Genomic DNA, 16,874 nt, shown 5'->3' with positions numbered 1-16,874 from the left:
TTGTGGCATCGTCATTACCTTACTGTGTTGACAATTTATAATTTTATTTGTATAATCTTATTAATCGAAGTATGTTATGTTTTGCTTTTTAGACGCACTTTGAGTTTCTTTCTCTTCGAGATGTGACTTTGATATCAAATATGTCTTTAGAGACAATTCTGAGGGTAGAACAGACAATGGCACAATTTGGGTAAACTATTTTGCCTTTATCATGTTAATTTTAAAATTACAAATGAATTGTCATTGCATCTTTAGTACACTTAAAAGGTCCAATGTGTAAGTTTTTGCAGTCTGTTGATACACTATATCATGTATATATCAAAGTCATAATCTGAAAATAAACTTTAAAAAGTGTATGATATCTATATATAAATTGTATATAGATTATCTATAGATTGCTTATATCTATCTATCTATAAGCAATATATGTCTCTTCAGTGATGTTAGGGGTCGTAATCGTATTTTGAAGGCCATATAATTTACCCTCAATTTAGATAGACTCTTGAATTTTAAGAGTCAATATAGGATGAACGGATCATATAACCCGGAGGGAAAATATGATACAAGCCCAAACGAAAAAAATATAATCGAGTCTAAATTGAAAACTACGTTCAAACCTATGATTGCGTTGGATAAAAACCGCAATTTTTATACGTGTGCATGAAAAACAAACTTCGTTGTAGGGGTTTCAACCAAACTGTTGTGTACATTGTTAATACTTGATATTATTTAAAAACATTCATCAAGAGTTACATATAGATCCATAAACCAGCAGCGGATTGAAATCTGACAAATTGAGGTTCCCGAACGCATCAATTATTGTGGATAGTGAATGGAATAGACCAGTACTTATTAGAAAAGATTTCGCGAAAAAGCAAAAGAACAGTGATACTTTCCAAATGTTTGTAGTAGAAAAGAGATTTAAAAGAATACATATTAAAATGATATTTAATTCCTTAAATGATAAAAGTTTGGCCTCCGTAATATCTCGTGTCAAAAACATTCAGTAATGTTTCGTGTGAATTTGTAGGTATTCAAACATATTTGAATTAATTCTATTCGAATCCCTGTGCTCAACTACACATTATCCGGGAAATTCCAGATTTGTTTTTATTTAAATTTAAAAAGGTAAATATAGATTTGGGAATTTCTAAAATACATGAAGACAAACCTTTGTAGACAGAAAGAACATTATTTTTAAAAGGTATTTTTTTTATGTATATAAAGACCTTACGAAATAATCCAAATATAAACATTTATATGTTTTGTTAGGGGTTTAACCCAAACTATTATGTACATTGTGAATGCTTGAAATTATTTAAAAACATTCATCAAGAGTTATTTATTTGGATATTTATCAGATTTTTCATTTGTCTAGTACCTTAGACATGTTAGATGAAATAGAAGACCTACGTTATCGTCTACCCTTTCGTTTATTTCATAAGATTAAATGATTTTTAGGTTGAATGAATGTCATCACAAATCTATTCTAATTATAAACATGGTAAACGAGAACGTGATTTCTATTTACTTCCTGGAACATGATGAATGTTATGATTATTAGAAAAACACATATATCCCCCAAATTATAATTTTATGTTGCTATTCAAATAGGTCATTATTCCAAGAAGTACATCTTTGAGAATTGAAAGTTCAGCTTATCCCATTGAAACAATTATAATTATTCGAGTTGAGTAAAATTGACTTTGTGAAAATTATAGGACATAATATTGTATTCCAAGAAGTAATTTGATGTGTAATAGGTTTATTGAGACTCAAGTATGTAATCATAGTCCACAAGTAGCCTTTGATATTTTTTTTCACTAAAACAATGTAAAAAGACATAGATATGACTAAAAAAAAACATTTTGCCAAAAAATGACAAATTGGTGCACAATTTATTTATTTGTTGGTGAAATGTTTTTTATTGGTAAACAATTCCGAATTTTGGAAGAAAAACTTTATTTAGAAAAAAAGCCAAAATAAACGCTACATGGCAAAAAGAAAATGTGAAAATTGTGTTCCCCCCAAAAATAAAATAAATAATAATGCATCCTATGATTTTAAAGTAAACAAGAACACATCCGTGAAATCGCGAGTCCGTGACTGAATTAAAGTATATTACTATGCGTAAGTATTATTGTAGTATTGGCATTGTCATCAGATAAATTCATGCCGGTTATAAAAGAGGGACGAAAGATACCAAAGGGACAGTCAAACTCATAAATCTAAAACAAACTGACAACACTATGGCTAAAAATGAAAAAGACAAACAGACAAACAATAGTACACATGACACAACATAGAAAACAAAAGAATAAACAACACGAACCCCACCAAAAACTAGGGGTGATCTCAGGTGCTCTGGGAGGTTAAGCAGATCCTTCTCAACATGTGGCACCCGTCGTGTTGCTTATGTGATATAAAATCTGGCAAATAGTCTATTTCGGTAGGTCACATTCATGAAGGGGAAGGGGATTGTAGTTACGACGTAAGAAACATATAATTAATGCACAGTTTTCTCTGCTTGAAAATCTTTCTTCTTGAACCCGTCGATCTGGAACTTATCAATTATTGGTAATATTAATCATTTGGAAATAAAAAGGTCCTTGAATGGAGTATTTTTTAATCAACAGCATTGTCCTATATAATAATTATATTATAAGTTACAAATAAAGTTGAACTCTTTGATTTGCTGTTTTACGTCATGCCCGCTAAAAAGTTTAAAACTACCCATACGCCTTGTTTTCAAGTGCAGATTTTTAGTTTTCGTATGGTCATCTTAGAAAGTCTTCCTGATTAAATTATTACAATAGGGAACAAATTGACAATGATTAAATTTAGCAGTGTCAACCCTGTGATCATATGACCCGTCTTATACATGTAGCATTCTACATACAACTTTTGGTGGTGCGCCTGTCAGATGCGGAACGTACAGATAAGGTAATAGGTAGTAGGTGAATATATATAATAATATTGGTATCGGTATCGAATGCAACCGGAACTTGTTAATTGTTGGCAATATTAATTATGTGGAAAACAAAAGGGTCTGGAGTGGTGTAACTTTTAATCAACACTATTGTCCTATATTAGCTATATATAAAGTTGAATTCTTGGATTTGTCGTTTTTACCTGATGATGGCTGACAAATTGGACCTCGTAATTTTAGTATTATAGAAGTGTTTAAATATCCTTTTTGGTTAATCATACCGAATGAACAAAACATGCTGTAATTACGCCTAACTAATTACTAAAAGTGTAGTCAAACGTGCATTTAAAGTACCAACTAAACTTATATTCACCTACTGTTGTATAAATAAAACCGATAGTTTGTCACAAGTTTTCTATAACTTACTTGGCAAGTATTACTCGATTTATTTCACTTGACTGGGCGAGGTTCAACCGGTTCGCTTATAATAAACCAGTCAATCTATAGATAGGTGTTTTAGGACAAACTCATCAATGACGTGTCTAGTCATTCTTTTGTAAATTCTTTTGATGACACTAATAGGTGATTAGAAATCAATTAAAATTATAACGGTAAACATTCTAATTACACACATCTTCAGTAAGTCTATCCTCATGCAAATATAACGTAAGGTCTGCCCGATCAGTTGAAATAACATTGGTTATATATCCAGCTAATTGTTTGCATCTATAGCAGGTTTTATCATTGGTTGTAAATTGGGTGGGATGCTTGAGTAATGAAAGAAAACTGGTCAAGCAAGGTTTTGTGTTATAAAATCTGTCTCGATATACAAAAGCATTACAAATACATTAAATGATTCATAATATTTCAACACTCAAAGGTTTTGAACAATTAACTCAACATATACTGAACGACTTTAGAAACGCAACACTCATTTTGTTGATTTTTTTAACCAAATCTTTTTTAGATTTTCTTACAACTACTTCGCATGCTTATCATACTTCTTTCTCCGTAAAAAAATCAAAATCTGACTTACCTGTGGTTATTGAACATACCGAATTTTTAAAGTCGCACGAATTTCTTAAAGCGAAATGTTGGACCCATGAAAGATTGTTTCAGTTGTTTTGCTTTGTGAAACAGTTCTTTCAATTCTTTGCCTCACTTAAACCAGTTTAAAAATGTTGCATCTCCATTTTGCCAAGACTGAGAAACAAAAAACAAAATTACTGCAAACATTAAAACATGAACGTGCTGCAACCATACTCTATGACTTCAAAAACTCGTCTTACTGTCCTTCCGACAACGATACAAGTAGACAAGATTTGTTGCTGGCCATCAATAAACAGATAAACGTTTAAAGACAATGACACGTCAACAGAATTTGATTACGCAACGTCATTTGCCAGACATGTTTACGGCCGCAACGTCAACTGCTAATCAAATTGCCGAGTGCCATTGAGTACAGATTCATGCCATAATTTTTTCCCAACAACTGAATTGCCAAAGAATCGTCTGAAGGAAAACCTTAAAAGCCCTCAAGTTCCAACCGCATATTAGCCAAAACCAATTAATGGGTTGAACAAATACAAAACCGGAAGGTGTAAAACAGAACCCAAAAACATGGCAGACAGACTTCGTTGACCCTTCTGAAAATTATTTTGGCGTTTGTAACATGCAGATATCGCTTTTGACGGGGACACATTCATTCAAAAATAACACAAAAATAATCTAGTGTTGCGTTTCTAAAGTCGGTCAGTATATTAAGCTTTTTTTTTTTTTTTTATCTGTTTGAGTATACGTCAGAATTATGATAGAGTTCTTTTCAGTTTTGGATAAGATAAAAGTATGAAGCCAAATTAATAAATTACATTGTTGAATGAATTATTTCTGATCTCTCAGATCCCAAGGCTACATATATGTCTTCTATGCTAATATGTCTGTTTAAACCTCAACGTTAACATGTATTTTGAATGATTCAGGCGTTTTTCAAACTTTTCATCTGGACTCGAGGTGAAATGCTGCTATTCTTACAGTTCTTTTAAATCTAACTTAAGTTATTGTAAAAAATCTACACATACGATATATGATAATTTAAGAGAAAATACTAGAATACAATTTAAAGTAAGTTCTTTCAAAATTATATCTGTTTTGTAAAATAAAAGGCTAAAGGTAATTTTTACATGTTTACATCTTGTACATTCAAAGCACGTGCTTGACAGGTTGAGTGCATGGAAATAGTATCATAGTTTAAAAATCTCAGAAGGGCATCAACCCACATGATTTTACAACAGACAACAACTGAAAATTTGGTTCCTAACATAGATAGACATGATTAAATATGTCGGTTTTAAAATATTTTTGAACCTCCTTTTTAAAAGCTATATCCTTGAGAATACAATTATATACAAAGTCTTTTTTGACTTTGATTTCCCTTCATTTTAAAATAATAACAACTAACGGAAGGATTACATCTCACATTTCAGAGCGTATCACCTCAAAGTGTTACAGAGTATTTGCTAACATATTTCCATCGGAGCTCACAATGAACGAAGAATACCAAGAGCACCATGAATCAAATAATGGTAAGGATGACGCAAGTCGGAGCGCAGCTCAGGTTGTCATTCGGCGTGGAACTGGGGAAACCAGGTGTTGTCTTGTTGAAGAAGGAACTGACCCTAGAGAATCAAGGACACCATTTTTCGAGAGTGTTATACATATGATTCAGATGTTGGTTAATTTGTTTGGAAGACGTGGTGAACTAGAGTTTGGGTTATATAAACATGATAAAGACACTGACAATGGTTGTCTTCAGGTTGATTGGAAGCCATGGATAGAGTTTGGGAATAAAGAGAAGATTTTCACTGCTATCTTAGACAAAAAAGATTCTTGTCTTAAAAAATGCATCCTTACACTTCCAGAATGGGTAAGTCTATGAAGACGTCGAATAGGACTGCTATGGATTTATTATTATTCGTTGGATACCAATTTTCGTGGATTTTGTGGTTTAAGATGAACAACGAAATTAAATATTCAACGAATAAGGAATTTTCTATAGGCTTGTTTGCAAAATTTCTCAAAACCTGGAAATCAAATATCCACGAACATGTACGTTTTCCATAATCCATGAAAATTAGTACCAAAGAAAATAAATGAATTCACAGTATTTGTCATATAATAATGAAAACAGATACTATACAAGATATTATAAAGGTCGATATCGTGGGAGCTTTACACGAATAAACAAATGATAGACACCAAGATTTAACTCAAGACGCGCATGTAGTCTATAAAAGACTCATCAGTGACGCCCGAATAAAAAAAAGATAAAAAGTCCAAATAATGAACGAAGTTTAAAAGCATTGATGTTAAAAACATCTATTCCGGAAGAAGATAAGCATTGGAAGCTATACGTGAAGAGGGATGAACAAAGTAAAAAGAAAAAAATACAAACACAGTACTTAGAGAGAGAGCTAATCAAATACAAAGAAAAATAAGATTGATTGTAAATACACAAGGCGTAAATAAAAAAAGATAAATAGGTTTAATTATGAAAAAAGTCGCTTACATTGTACATGTATGTCATAAATATACCTGCTAGCACATTTCTGTTAAAACATTTATATGATGTTATAAAAAAGAAGATGTGGAATGACTATACACAATAGACCAAAATAACACAAACATTAACAATCATAGTTCACCGTACGGCCTTCAACAATGAGCAAAGCCCATACCGCATATAGTCAGCTATAAAAGGCCCCGATAAGACAATGTAAAATAATTCAAACGAGAAAACTAACGGCCTTATTTATGTAAAAACTGAACGACAAACAAATATGCAACACATAAACAAACGACAACCACTGAATTACAGGCGCCTGTGTTTTTTTTTTTACAGATATCTTATATATGGAAAGGAAAACTGAATTTTCGACGCAAATATGATGTCGCCTCGGGTGGAATTGGAAAAGTTCAATGTGACGATATAACTAATGGCATATGCTCTTTGACTTTAGCTAGAAAAACGGTACATTTCTATTTTTTATTTTCCAAAGTACGCAAGTTAAACGTCCTGTGATTAACCAAAAAAAGAAAATAGAATTTGAAAACAAATCACGATGAACTTTATTTCTATAATAATTCTAACCAATACTCATTCATCATTTTATAAAAAGTTTCCCAATGAATAACATAATATTCAAAATAAATGTGATTAATGTCCATATTTGATGTTAAACGAATGAATTATTTTGTTCTTATAAAATACAATATATAGTCACAGACAAAATAGCTAAGTACTAATGCTTTTATATGTCAATATACACACATTTTTGAATAACCTTGAAAGGGGTTGACTAATGTTCAAAAGGAAAAATTTAAGAATTAAAGAAATATGGATGTGTACAATAGGCGTAAAATTCAGATGGAAATATGATGAAATAACCAATCGGAGATATTTACAACAATAGCATTATATCCCACAGATTATTGTGTGAAAGGTGACTGAAACATATGCCATTGGTTTTGTATTTGATCTGTTCTATTTATATACAAAAAAGGAGAGATAGTATGAATTCCAATAAGACAACTATTCAACAGAGACCAAATGAAGTCGAACTAGGCAAATATAGGTCACTGCATGTCCTTCAACAAATGAAAAAAATAAAAATGAACAAGATATTAGGAATTAGCGACTCCCTCTGAATTACTGACCTGAACAGATAGATCTAAAATGTTGCTGCGTTAAAAATAAACGTTTTGTGGGAAGTGATGTGAAGGCTTATTATAACACAAAACTTAAATAATCAGTTGAAAAGGGATTGAACCATCATATAAGCACAAAATAAAATGAAAAAAACCCACCAGAAGACGTAGTGTACCGACCTCAGAATTATTTCTGGTAGGGAAAGTGAGTTGAAAATCAATTACAACTATAAATAAATCATGTTTTCCAACACTAAATTGTTAATCTATACACAAGCAATTAACAATAAGTGTGTCAAAAATTGTATCACTGTAACATTCAACTATTTTGTTTTATCGTAAACATGTACAATTAACAAATAAGTACCGAACTAGTTTTTTAATTCAATTTCCCCCCTTGAAATCGATCAAATAATAACATTCAAACTCTGAGTTACGCATCAAGTCGAGTATCTTGTTAATAAAGTGTAATGCAATTTTTTTGAACCTATAAAAAGTTCAAGTTGTCGAGCTACATGAATAATAATGATTTGTACATCAAATGATATTTTTCATCAAATTTATCATTGGGGTGAAAGACAACAAATGCTGTCACTTGGAGACAAATATCGACATCTTACATTCTCACTTGATCATCAATGACTACCACATAAATTATAGAGTATATGGATTTGTAACATTTCTTTCAAGTTCTAATTTTTTAAATTCTTCTTTAAAATATTATATGAAAGACATTTAGATAAAGTTTGTGACATATTCAATTTTGTGAACTGATATTTTGGTTTTCGTTCTGACTTTTACACTTATAAATATTGATTTGACTACCCACAGTTTTAAAAAAATGAAATACAAAAATTCGAACCATAATTATTAAAATTTGAAATAAAAGAAATTGACAAAAGAAAATAAAACAAATTTGAAGTCTATTGTTTCAAACGTCGAATTACTATGCAAATTTAAGAACAAATCCTCAAAGTCTAATGCGCAAACTGATATTTGTTCAATAGCTGCGTCTAAGACATCCAATAAAATATCAACAGATACGTTATTTATTCTTCTCTCTAAGATAAAATGCTTCTATAGGTTTTTACTTATTGTTATCGAAAAGTATTCCAACAATTACAATCTTTATTTTGATACCATTGACAAAGGTTGTAAATTGTCGCATCTAAATTATATGAATTCAATTTAAATAACTAGATTCCGAAAAAGAAATGGAGAAATGAGGAAATACAAGCCCTGATGAGGTTGCAAACTAAAGGTTTTGTTCCCATGGTGTATGGAGTACTAGCGCACGATGACAACTTAGCACTGTTATTGGAAATGATAGATGGTTAGCAAATTGAATTTTTTATGCAATTTTATTTCAACTTTATGTCATTAATTGATATTCAAATGCAAAGCATTTGGATTCCCTATATGAGTAGTACACTGAATAATAGTACTAGAAATTGAAAGAAACACTCAATTTGTTCATACAAATGTTAACAGAAAAGAAATAGAATAAAAAACGTAAAATATCAAAAATATTAAAAGAAATATTAATAATAAAAAAATTCCGACAATATAGAATAAAATACATAGTTTTTTCCAAGATCATCATCACTAAATATAGATTATTTTAATAATTAAGGAATGACTGCAATATTTTTCTGTGTATGAAGAAATAACATCAAAAATGTGGTGCACACTGCATAACTCGCATTGCGGGTTATTTTAAAGTGAGCATCACATTTTTGTTGTAATTTCGAATAGACAGAAAAACATTAGTCATTCCTTATAATTTTAATTCTAAGCAGCGGCAAATAAAGACGAAAAAAAACGTTGTTGACGATACTGTCACATACTAAAATAATGTTAGTGACCTGATAGACAAAACACTGTCAGCCAATTAGAAGACGAGTTGAATCCAAAGTTTGATTATTTATAAATACTAATCAATTATAACCTTATTCGTTGGAGCATTTGGACATGTTCTTTTTTCAGGTGTTGTGTTGAGCTCCTACAGAGGAAATTTGTATGAAAAAATACAATTGTTCCACTCTTTGGTTGCAAAAGTATACCAGTTGCACAAAGAAGACATATTCCATCAAGATTTGAAATGTAAAGTATACTAATTAAAATATTTGTCTTCCTTTTTAAAGGTACCAAATTGTTGATTTTTATGTTTTCTCAGTAAATAATTGTCTTCATATATAATTAATTTCTAGCCTTTCTTGGAACATTGGACTATTCTTAATGGTACAAAGCGGACCTATGTATATTTGTTTAATAGGTTACAATTCCTTAAAATATGTGATAACAACTTAATATTTGACGTATTTTAAAAACAATTGAATGAGGAAGTCCTTACGGACGCAGACGTTTAGTTGATGTATCTTGGGATAAAACTAACGTAGGAAATTTCATGTTAGATGTATATATGAAAACAAAATTTATGTTCGGATTGGATATAAGCCATACGAATGAACAATAGCAATATCAATACAAATGAGTTTGAAAAAAGACCTACGGTTTTTGAAATACTTTTGTGTTAAATCATATTTTTTGTTAGTTAGAGATGTTGTTTTTTAAATTTTAGATGGAAAATCTAATATGTAAGATTCTAAGGAGGCTTTTGCAAATTACAACACAATATAAACAGTTTTATGATAGTCGTTGTTTGCTTGAACCATTTTATTGTCATATTGTGTTTGTGTGTCAACAAGCCTTATCGCTCTGTCGGTTACCATTCAAGGAATGAATGCAATTGTTCTGAAATGAAAGCAAGCATCCTTCACATTTGCATGAAACGCAGGAAGCTCATTGCTTGAACATTCATTCGTTAATCACTTGGCTTAATTTTGCATAAACATTCAAGAATATATAATTTATTAACATATTTTTTGGATCTTCAAAGTTAAAATTGTTTTTTAACACACAACTGCAATAATTTGAAAGCAATACTTTTAAGTATACCATGTATACGTCATATATCTGAAATAAGCACATTGAAATTATCGATTTCAAAATAGACCGCTCTTAAAATGTTTATCAAGTTTCAATATTGTCAAACATGTATAGCATACTAACTTATTTTTACATGTTCTATGAATAATTCATATTTACAATATATATAAATAAAGGCAAAACTGTATACCGCTATTCGAAACTAATAAATCGATTGTGAAAATAACAAATCCATATATATTTTCTATCATTTACTTTTTGAATTCAACAGAATTTTGAACTTTTCAATACATTTACCTTAGCACGAAGAATATAAACAATGTGTAAAAATGATATGGCATATTAAAGGTGGTTTGAGGTTTTAATTATTCAATCATTGGTGTTTTTATTTGCATTGGTAACATATGAACGTATCTAAGGATTTTAAATCTTTCAGCAAATAAAATATCATCATTTTTATCAATTCGTCATTTCAAAATCTTATGCATTCTGTGTAATATTTTAAAACGCGTACAGTTAAACATTGTGATTCGTTTAAAACGTTTTAAACAATGACAAATCCACCAATGACGTAACGTTATTTTCGTTTTTGTTGTACGAACAACAAGATTACCCATAGCCCTTAAGATTCTGAAAAAGCGAATTGAAAATTGGATGTAAATATTTGTTGAACATAAGCACACGTTAAAACCTCTTATTGTTGGTATTGTTGACGAATGAAAGTTCGACCATGTTGTGTCGTTGTTGTATCATTTGTTTTGATGTTTAGTGTGCAGCAGTTATTTGATAAAGGATAGAGCAGGTATTATAATATAAGCTTTCTTTATAGATGATAGCATATATAATATTGCTTAGTAGATGCTAAGATATTCAATTGAAGTCCACTTGTCCAAATGGGGCCATTAGTTGGCAATCCTGCTCGTGTATTAACACCAAACTTCAATCAATTGCGCCTCAGTCCACATACTCTCGTCGTCGGCTTTCGACGTAGTTCCTTTAAACGAATAAATAATTCTACGACTACAAATACCACATGTAAATTCAACCCTTTATATTATTTCTAATTATGCATTTTTTTGAAACATTAAAATATTACAAACATTCAGTAGAATAATAGTTATCCAAAGTACCAGGATTATAATTTAGTACGCCAGACTGGCGTTTTGTCTACATAAGACTCATCAGTGACGGTCATATAAAAATATTTATAAAGCCAAACAAGTATAAAGAGCATTGAGGAATCAAAATTCCAAAAGTTGGGCCAAATACAGCTAAGGTAATCTATGCCTATAAATAACACTCTTATGAAATTCAGTTTTATGAATGCATTTTAAACACGTGTTCCTTTACAAGTTATCCGAAACAGACTAATTTTGCTGTTTTGACGTATATTTGAAGTGTTATTCACCTCACGTAAAAACTCGTTTTATAAGAGGTTTATGGGGTCATCATTTTTCAAATTGAATGACATTTAAGATATGATTTAACTTTGCAGTTATTTTTGTGTAATGTGTTGACTGTTTGTTTATACATGGGTCAATTTTAAGCTTGACATAGTATACTCACTTACTTATCTGTTGTTTTTACAAGTGAATGTTGCCGGAAATCACCTATACATTATGAATAAAAATAGGTGGAATGATAAATCCCCAAATCTTCAACAGACAATTAAAAAAAAAAAATAGACAGAGGCAATCAATCAGGTTCATTGCATATAAAAAGTCTATATAATGAGGTTGCTTTGTTTTTCTTCTTATTACAAAATACATTTTGTTATTGCAAAATTTTTATTTAACATAAAACATTCACGATTCACTTGATAAGATTTCTATATTTCAGTGTCAAATGTTATGCTACGAGATCCCAATGATCCCTCATCTGTCGTCATAATAGACTTCGGTTCAACAATCATGGAAAAATCAGACAAAAATCATTTACGTATGTGTTACTTTTATTTAATCGACCATACACGAAAACTATATATATATAGTCTAATCAAAACTTATTATAAATGTAGAATGGAATTGCAAACTGACTAGCTGATTAGGGATTAAAAACAAACTTAATTTTCCTAATAGTTTTCATTTTTCGTTACAAATCTATAAATATCTAAATAAAGAAAAAAATAAGATTTGTATGTTGTTGATAGCAACGTTAGTTGGTTCATGTACTTGAACAAGTTCAGAACTGAAATACTAGGAGTGCATACAAATCTAAATGTTCTTTGAAATTTCAAAATCACGGATATTCAAAACAAAGTAAATATAATTTTTTGTCTCTTAAATTACGATACACACTAATACAATAATAGTAATTTTGTCCCTTATAGGACCAATTACTGCAAATCTCTGTCCTCCAGTTCTGGAACAGAGGATGCTAAACAGATATTTACCTTATAAGTTTGATGAGCAAGTAAAGGGTCTTCTTGTTGCTTGGGACAGCTGGCAGCTTGGTATGATACTTTTCAATTTACTGACCAGAAAGAAACTAGACATCAATATCAAAGTCACTCAGGACAATCTGAACTCTACAAGAGAGAAAATTAAACAATATGTAAGCTCAATATTTATTTTTATGTGAGATATTTGCATTTAATGAGTTATGTGGACATGTTTAAAAATAACTATAAGTAAATGCGATTAATTCATTCATTTATAGATTTATTGTTTGATTCCTTCATTGATTGATTCTGTTAATGATGTCTACAACAAGAATATATAGTTATAAACAATGCCCAATGGCAAAGGTGGTAGTCTTAACTTGAAGTGGCTGGATTGCATTTCTTGATATTAATCCACTCTATCATTTTTAGAATAGTTTTTGGGAATAAAGTTGTCATATATTTATAATTAGAAAAAAGCAAGGCTTAGTTCGTAAGGTTGCAGAACGTTGTCATATAGTCATGTCGTAACAAGTTGGGTTGTACTTTGTTTGTAGTTTTTTTTTCGAATCTGTCAAATAGCTTGTAATAATTCAAATAGGATGTAGTTCTTTGGGTTTCAGGAAGTTGACTTATAACCACTAATAAGACATGTTTAGTTCGTATAGTTTCTGGAATTTGTCAAATAGTTATAAACAAGTAAGAATTACTAACTGTGTTGTCAGGAAGGTGTCTTATATATCATAATATGTATGACTTAGTTCGTACAGTTTCAGATAATTTTCATATACTAGTAGAAAGTACAAGTAAGACTTATTTTGCTAGGTTTCATGACGTTGTCATACAGCTAGTAACAATTTAACTTAACTCACGTGGATAAGGGATATTGTAGCTTGATTAAATAGTGACTTAGTTCATACAGTTCTTTGGGTTTAAGGGATTTGTCAAATAGTCAGTAACAAGAATACAATATAAAAGTTTCACCATATCACACATAATCCTTACGATCCATTTGTGAATTTATGTTCAATATACTTGTTTCCTATTTCGGTGGGAAACACCTTTTTTGTTTTCATTAAACCAGTAAATTTATTTTAAACTAGATTAATCGCCAGTTGTTGGACAAAGTTGATAAAATACCACCGTACATACTCCCAATATTGATAGGTCTTCTTGACGTGGACTATAGGAAGAGACTAACACCAGAAGTAGTACTAAATGAATTGAACAAGGATGTTTCTTTGTCAGGTAAAGATTTTGTAGGACATTCGTTTATTGTTTAAAGATAAACTCCCAATTTGTTTTTTTAGTAAACTGCAAACAGATGATACAAATATATTTCAGTATTTTTTTTCTCAAATATTTCAATCATTTTTTTATCGTTTCTAATATTCAAAGCACCCAATGGATAGTCTACTCATCAAAGTCTTTTACAAATATCGTCGGTATAAGAAGTTTTTATACCGGCAAATACTCTCTTAAATTCCCTAGCACATATTTGACAAGAGTCTTTGCTAGATGGAGATCATGCCATATCTATACATCAAAGAACCCAAATATTTATGTATATCACACACAGCAGAAAAAAAAAACGATAAAAAAATACGCGAAAAATACGAAAAACTGCCATATTATCATACTATGTAGAATGATGCTATTACTAAAAACAGACTCTGTGAAACCGAAAAGATTTCTTTACATTTTTTTTGGTCAATGAATATCAAATGGTAATAATATCAAACATTTTGTTTCTTTTCAGAGCGTTATATGAATGGTGGCGCAGTGTCAATTTAGACCGCAATATTGAAAAAAATACAATTGCATGCATTTTTTTTGTCAAAGAAGACAGATTTAAAAACAATATCAAATATATTTTTATACAGATAAATGCTCTGTTAAATGTATCCATTTATGTACATAGTAATATATAATTATAAACCTACCGACGTTGTACCTAGAAAAAATCCACTATTTTCTTTTTTAAAACCTACCATTCCCGACAATATATTGAGTCAAGGTTTGCATAATAGTATATGTCCAAATCTTTTTTAATTATCAGAAATCGACTAGGTTATTTGTCTTAAGGAACTTATAAATCACATGGCATTTTCAGAACACAGAAAAAAAATTAATTAAAATTGCCTCTTTAACGTATATAATTTTTCAAAAGAATAGTGTAGATTTATTTAGTTTTCGTCTTTAAAACAAGATATGTAGGTGCAATGCTTTTGTGTAAGTTATTTTAATGTATATTCTTTTCAGTCATTTAGATTTCAAAGTAATAGAGTTCTGACTGCTGAAAAAGTTCAACCAAACTGTAATGTACACATCCAAGGGGGTTGAAGTCATAACACTTTGCTCAGTGCTCGGAGCACAAAAATCATGCTCGAAACATGAAATCCAGTGTTTTAATTGGTTGGTTCTTGAGTACAAAAATCGTGCTCGAAAGTTTTATGACCGCAAGGCCAGGTCAGGAATCTTAAGATTTGTTGCATCTTACATTTTTTCTAGAACGTTTATGGTTTTGACAGAAATTTTGTTGATTATCATGAAGTTTTTTCTGACGATTTACTTTAAACTCTCTAGAACGTTAATCAACCTAAGTTAGGTTAAAGACAAGGTTTGGCTTTCGTATTTGTCCTTTATGTGATGTAAAGAAAAGATTTAAGTGTGACTGAAACGCTTTTATGGATTACCAAGAGAACTCAAACCTTAATATTTGAAAGCCAGGGATGAATTCGCCTTTTTAGAATCTAGAGGACTATGGTTAATCTTATTATTCGTACACCAAAATTCAAATAACGTCACGTCATTGGTTAAATTTCTATTGTTTATGCTAGTATATAGTCTATTTTCTTTAAATGTTAACACATTTAATCATACTAAACCTGACGTATAATAACCCTAGGCAGTTCTGTGACGCATTTTTTATAATTCATTCATGCTTGTACAGCAATATGGGGTTTGAATTCGATACTCTCCTCATAGTTGTAGCTGCTAGACCCGAAAAGACATAATCATGATAATAGTAGGATTTTCCCATAACAATCCTTAAATTTACCTTAAGCTTAAACTAGATAAACTTATGAAAATGTATTACCGTAAACCAAATTATTTTTCGCGGATACTTAATTTCGCGTTTTGTACTTTCTAGTCCACTTTGCGGCTAATTATTTTTGCGATTTTCTAATTTAATTGATGTAATTAAATTAGAAAAGATACAAGTCTTAAATATTCGCGACGATTTATTTTCGCGTTATTTATCTTTACGCGAAAATCGCGAGAAAAAAAATCGCTCGCGAAAATTAGTTGGTATACAGTATTCAAGCTTTGAATTCGACGTTTGTTAACACAGTTATTTCTGCTAGATCACAGGTATTGACAAGTTAACCAGTTATGTTAGTTTTGGTTGTTGACCCAATCTTGTCAATATGACGGAACTAAACACAACTATCCTGTATGTGAAAGTCTTTTCTAGCATTCAATCAGGTGAAACCCTACTTAGTTTCTTCGAAAAAAAATCATGTAAATAAGGAATATGACATTTGTTTTTCTTTTATTATGTAGATTGACGTGTTCGACAATATGATTCTGACACGTTTGCTGGACGTATTTTTTAAATACTTCTTTGAAAATTAGTTGTTTGGAGAATTTTCAGTACAATGTATATATTCATGTTTTAGACTGATTAAGTTTATAATTATAAAAGTTATCAGCATATACTCTTTCATGTTTTTGACAAATCTGTGGCTATGTATCATAGTTTTTATGATAGGATGTTCGTCCACATTCACATTCGAGTTTTGTTATAAAATTAACGAAAGGTAACATCATTAATTCATTTGGTGTATGATTTCAATTGCTAGATATGGACCAAAAACTTTGAAAAAAGAACATTTGTGTAGGTATAAA

At 30.4% G+C, this 16,874-nt stretch overlaps 1 protein-coding gene across 1 annotated transcript; it reads left to right on the top strand.

Moving 5' to 3' along the window:
• Positions 1 to 1,143: 1,143 nt before the first annotated feature.
• Positions 1,144 to 16,613, top strand: LOC134696673 (uncharacterized). Its single transcript, XM_063558594.1, has 9 exons — positions 1,144 to 1,204; positions 5,413 to 5,852; positions 6,828 to 6,956; positions 8,834 to 8,966; positions 9,620 to 9,736; positions 12,422 to 12,520; positions 12,912 to 13,135; positions 14,066 to 14,210; positions 14,722 to 16,613. The coding sequence occupies exons 2-9, from the start codon at positions 5,472 to 5,474 to the stop codon at positions 14,754 to 14,756; spliced, it is 1,263 nt and encodes a 420-aa protein (XP_063414664.1). The 5' UTR covers positions 1,144 to 1,204; positions 5,413 to 5,471; the 3' UTR covers positions 14,757 to 16,613.
• Positions 16,614 to 16,874: the final 261 nt, after the last annotated feature.

Source organism: Mytilus trossulus, chromosome 14, assembly GCF_036588685.1.
Source record: "Mytilus trossulus isolate FHL-02 chromosome 14, PNRI_Mtr1.1.1.hap1, whole genome shotgun sequence".
Taxonomy (NCBI): domain Eukaryota; kingdom Metazoa; phylum Mollusca; class Bivalvia; order Mytilida; family Mytilidae; genus Mytilus; species Mytilus trossulus.
Note: the sequence above shows the minus strand (reverse complement) of the source record. Positions and strands in the feature narration are given on the sequence as shown.

Bases quoted from the DNA above. Each gene is read 5' to 3' on its own strand.
- LOC134696673 (XM_063558594.1), top strand. From the start codon at position 5,472: ATGAACGAAGAATACCAAGAGCACCATGAATCAAATAATGGTAAGGAT. The intron at 5,853-6,827 runs GTAAGTCTATGA...TTTTTTTTACAG, and splicing joins TCCTTACACTTCCAGAATGG to ATATCTTATATATGGAAAGG. The intron at 6,957-8,833 runs GTACATTTCTAT...TTAAATAACTAG, and splicing joins TGACTTTAGCTAGAAAAACG to ATTCCGAAAAAGAAATGGAG.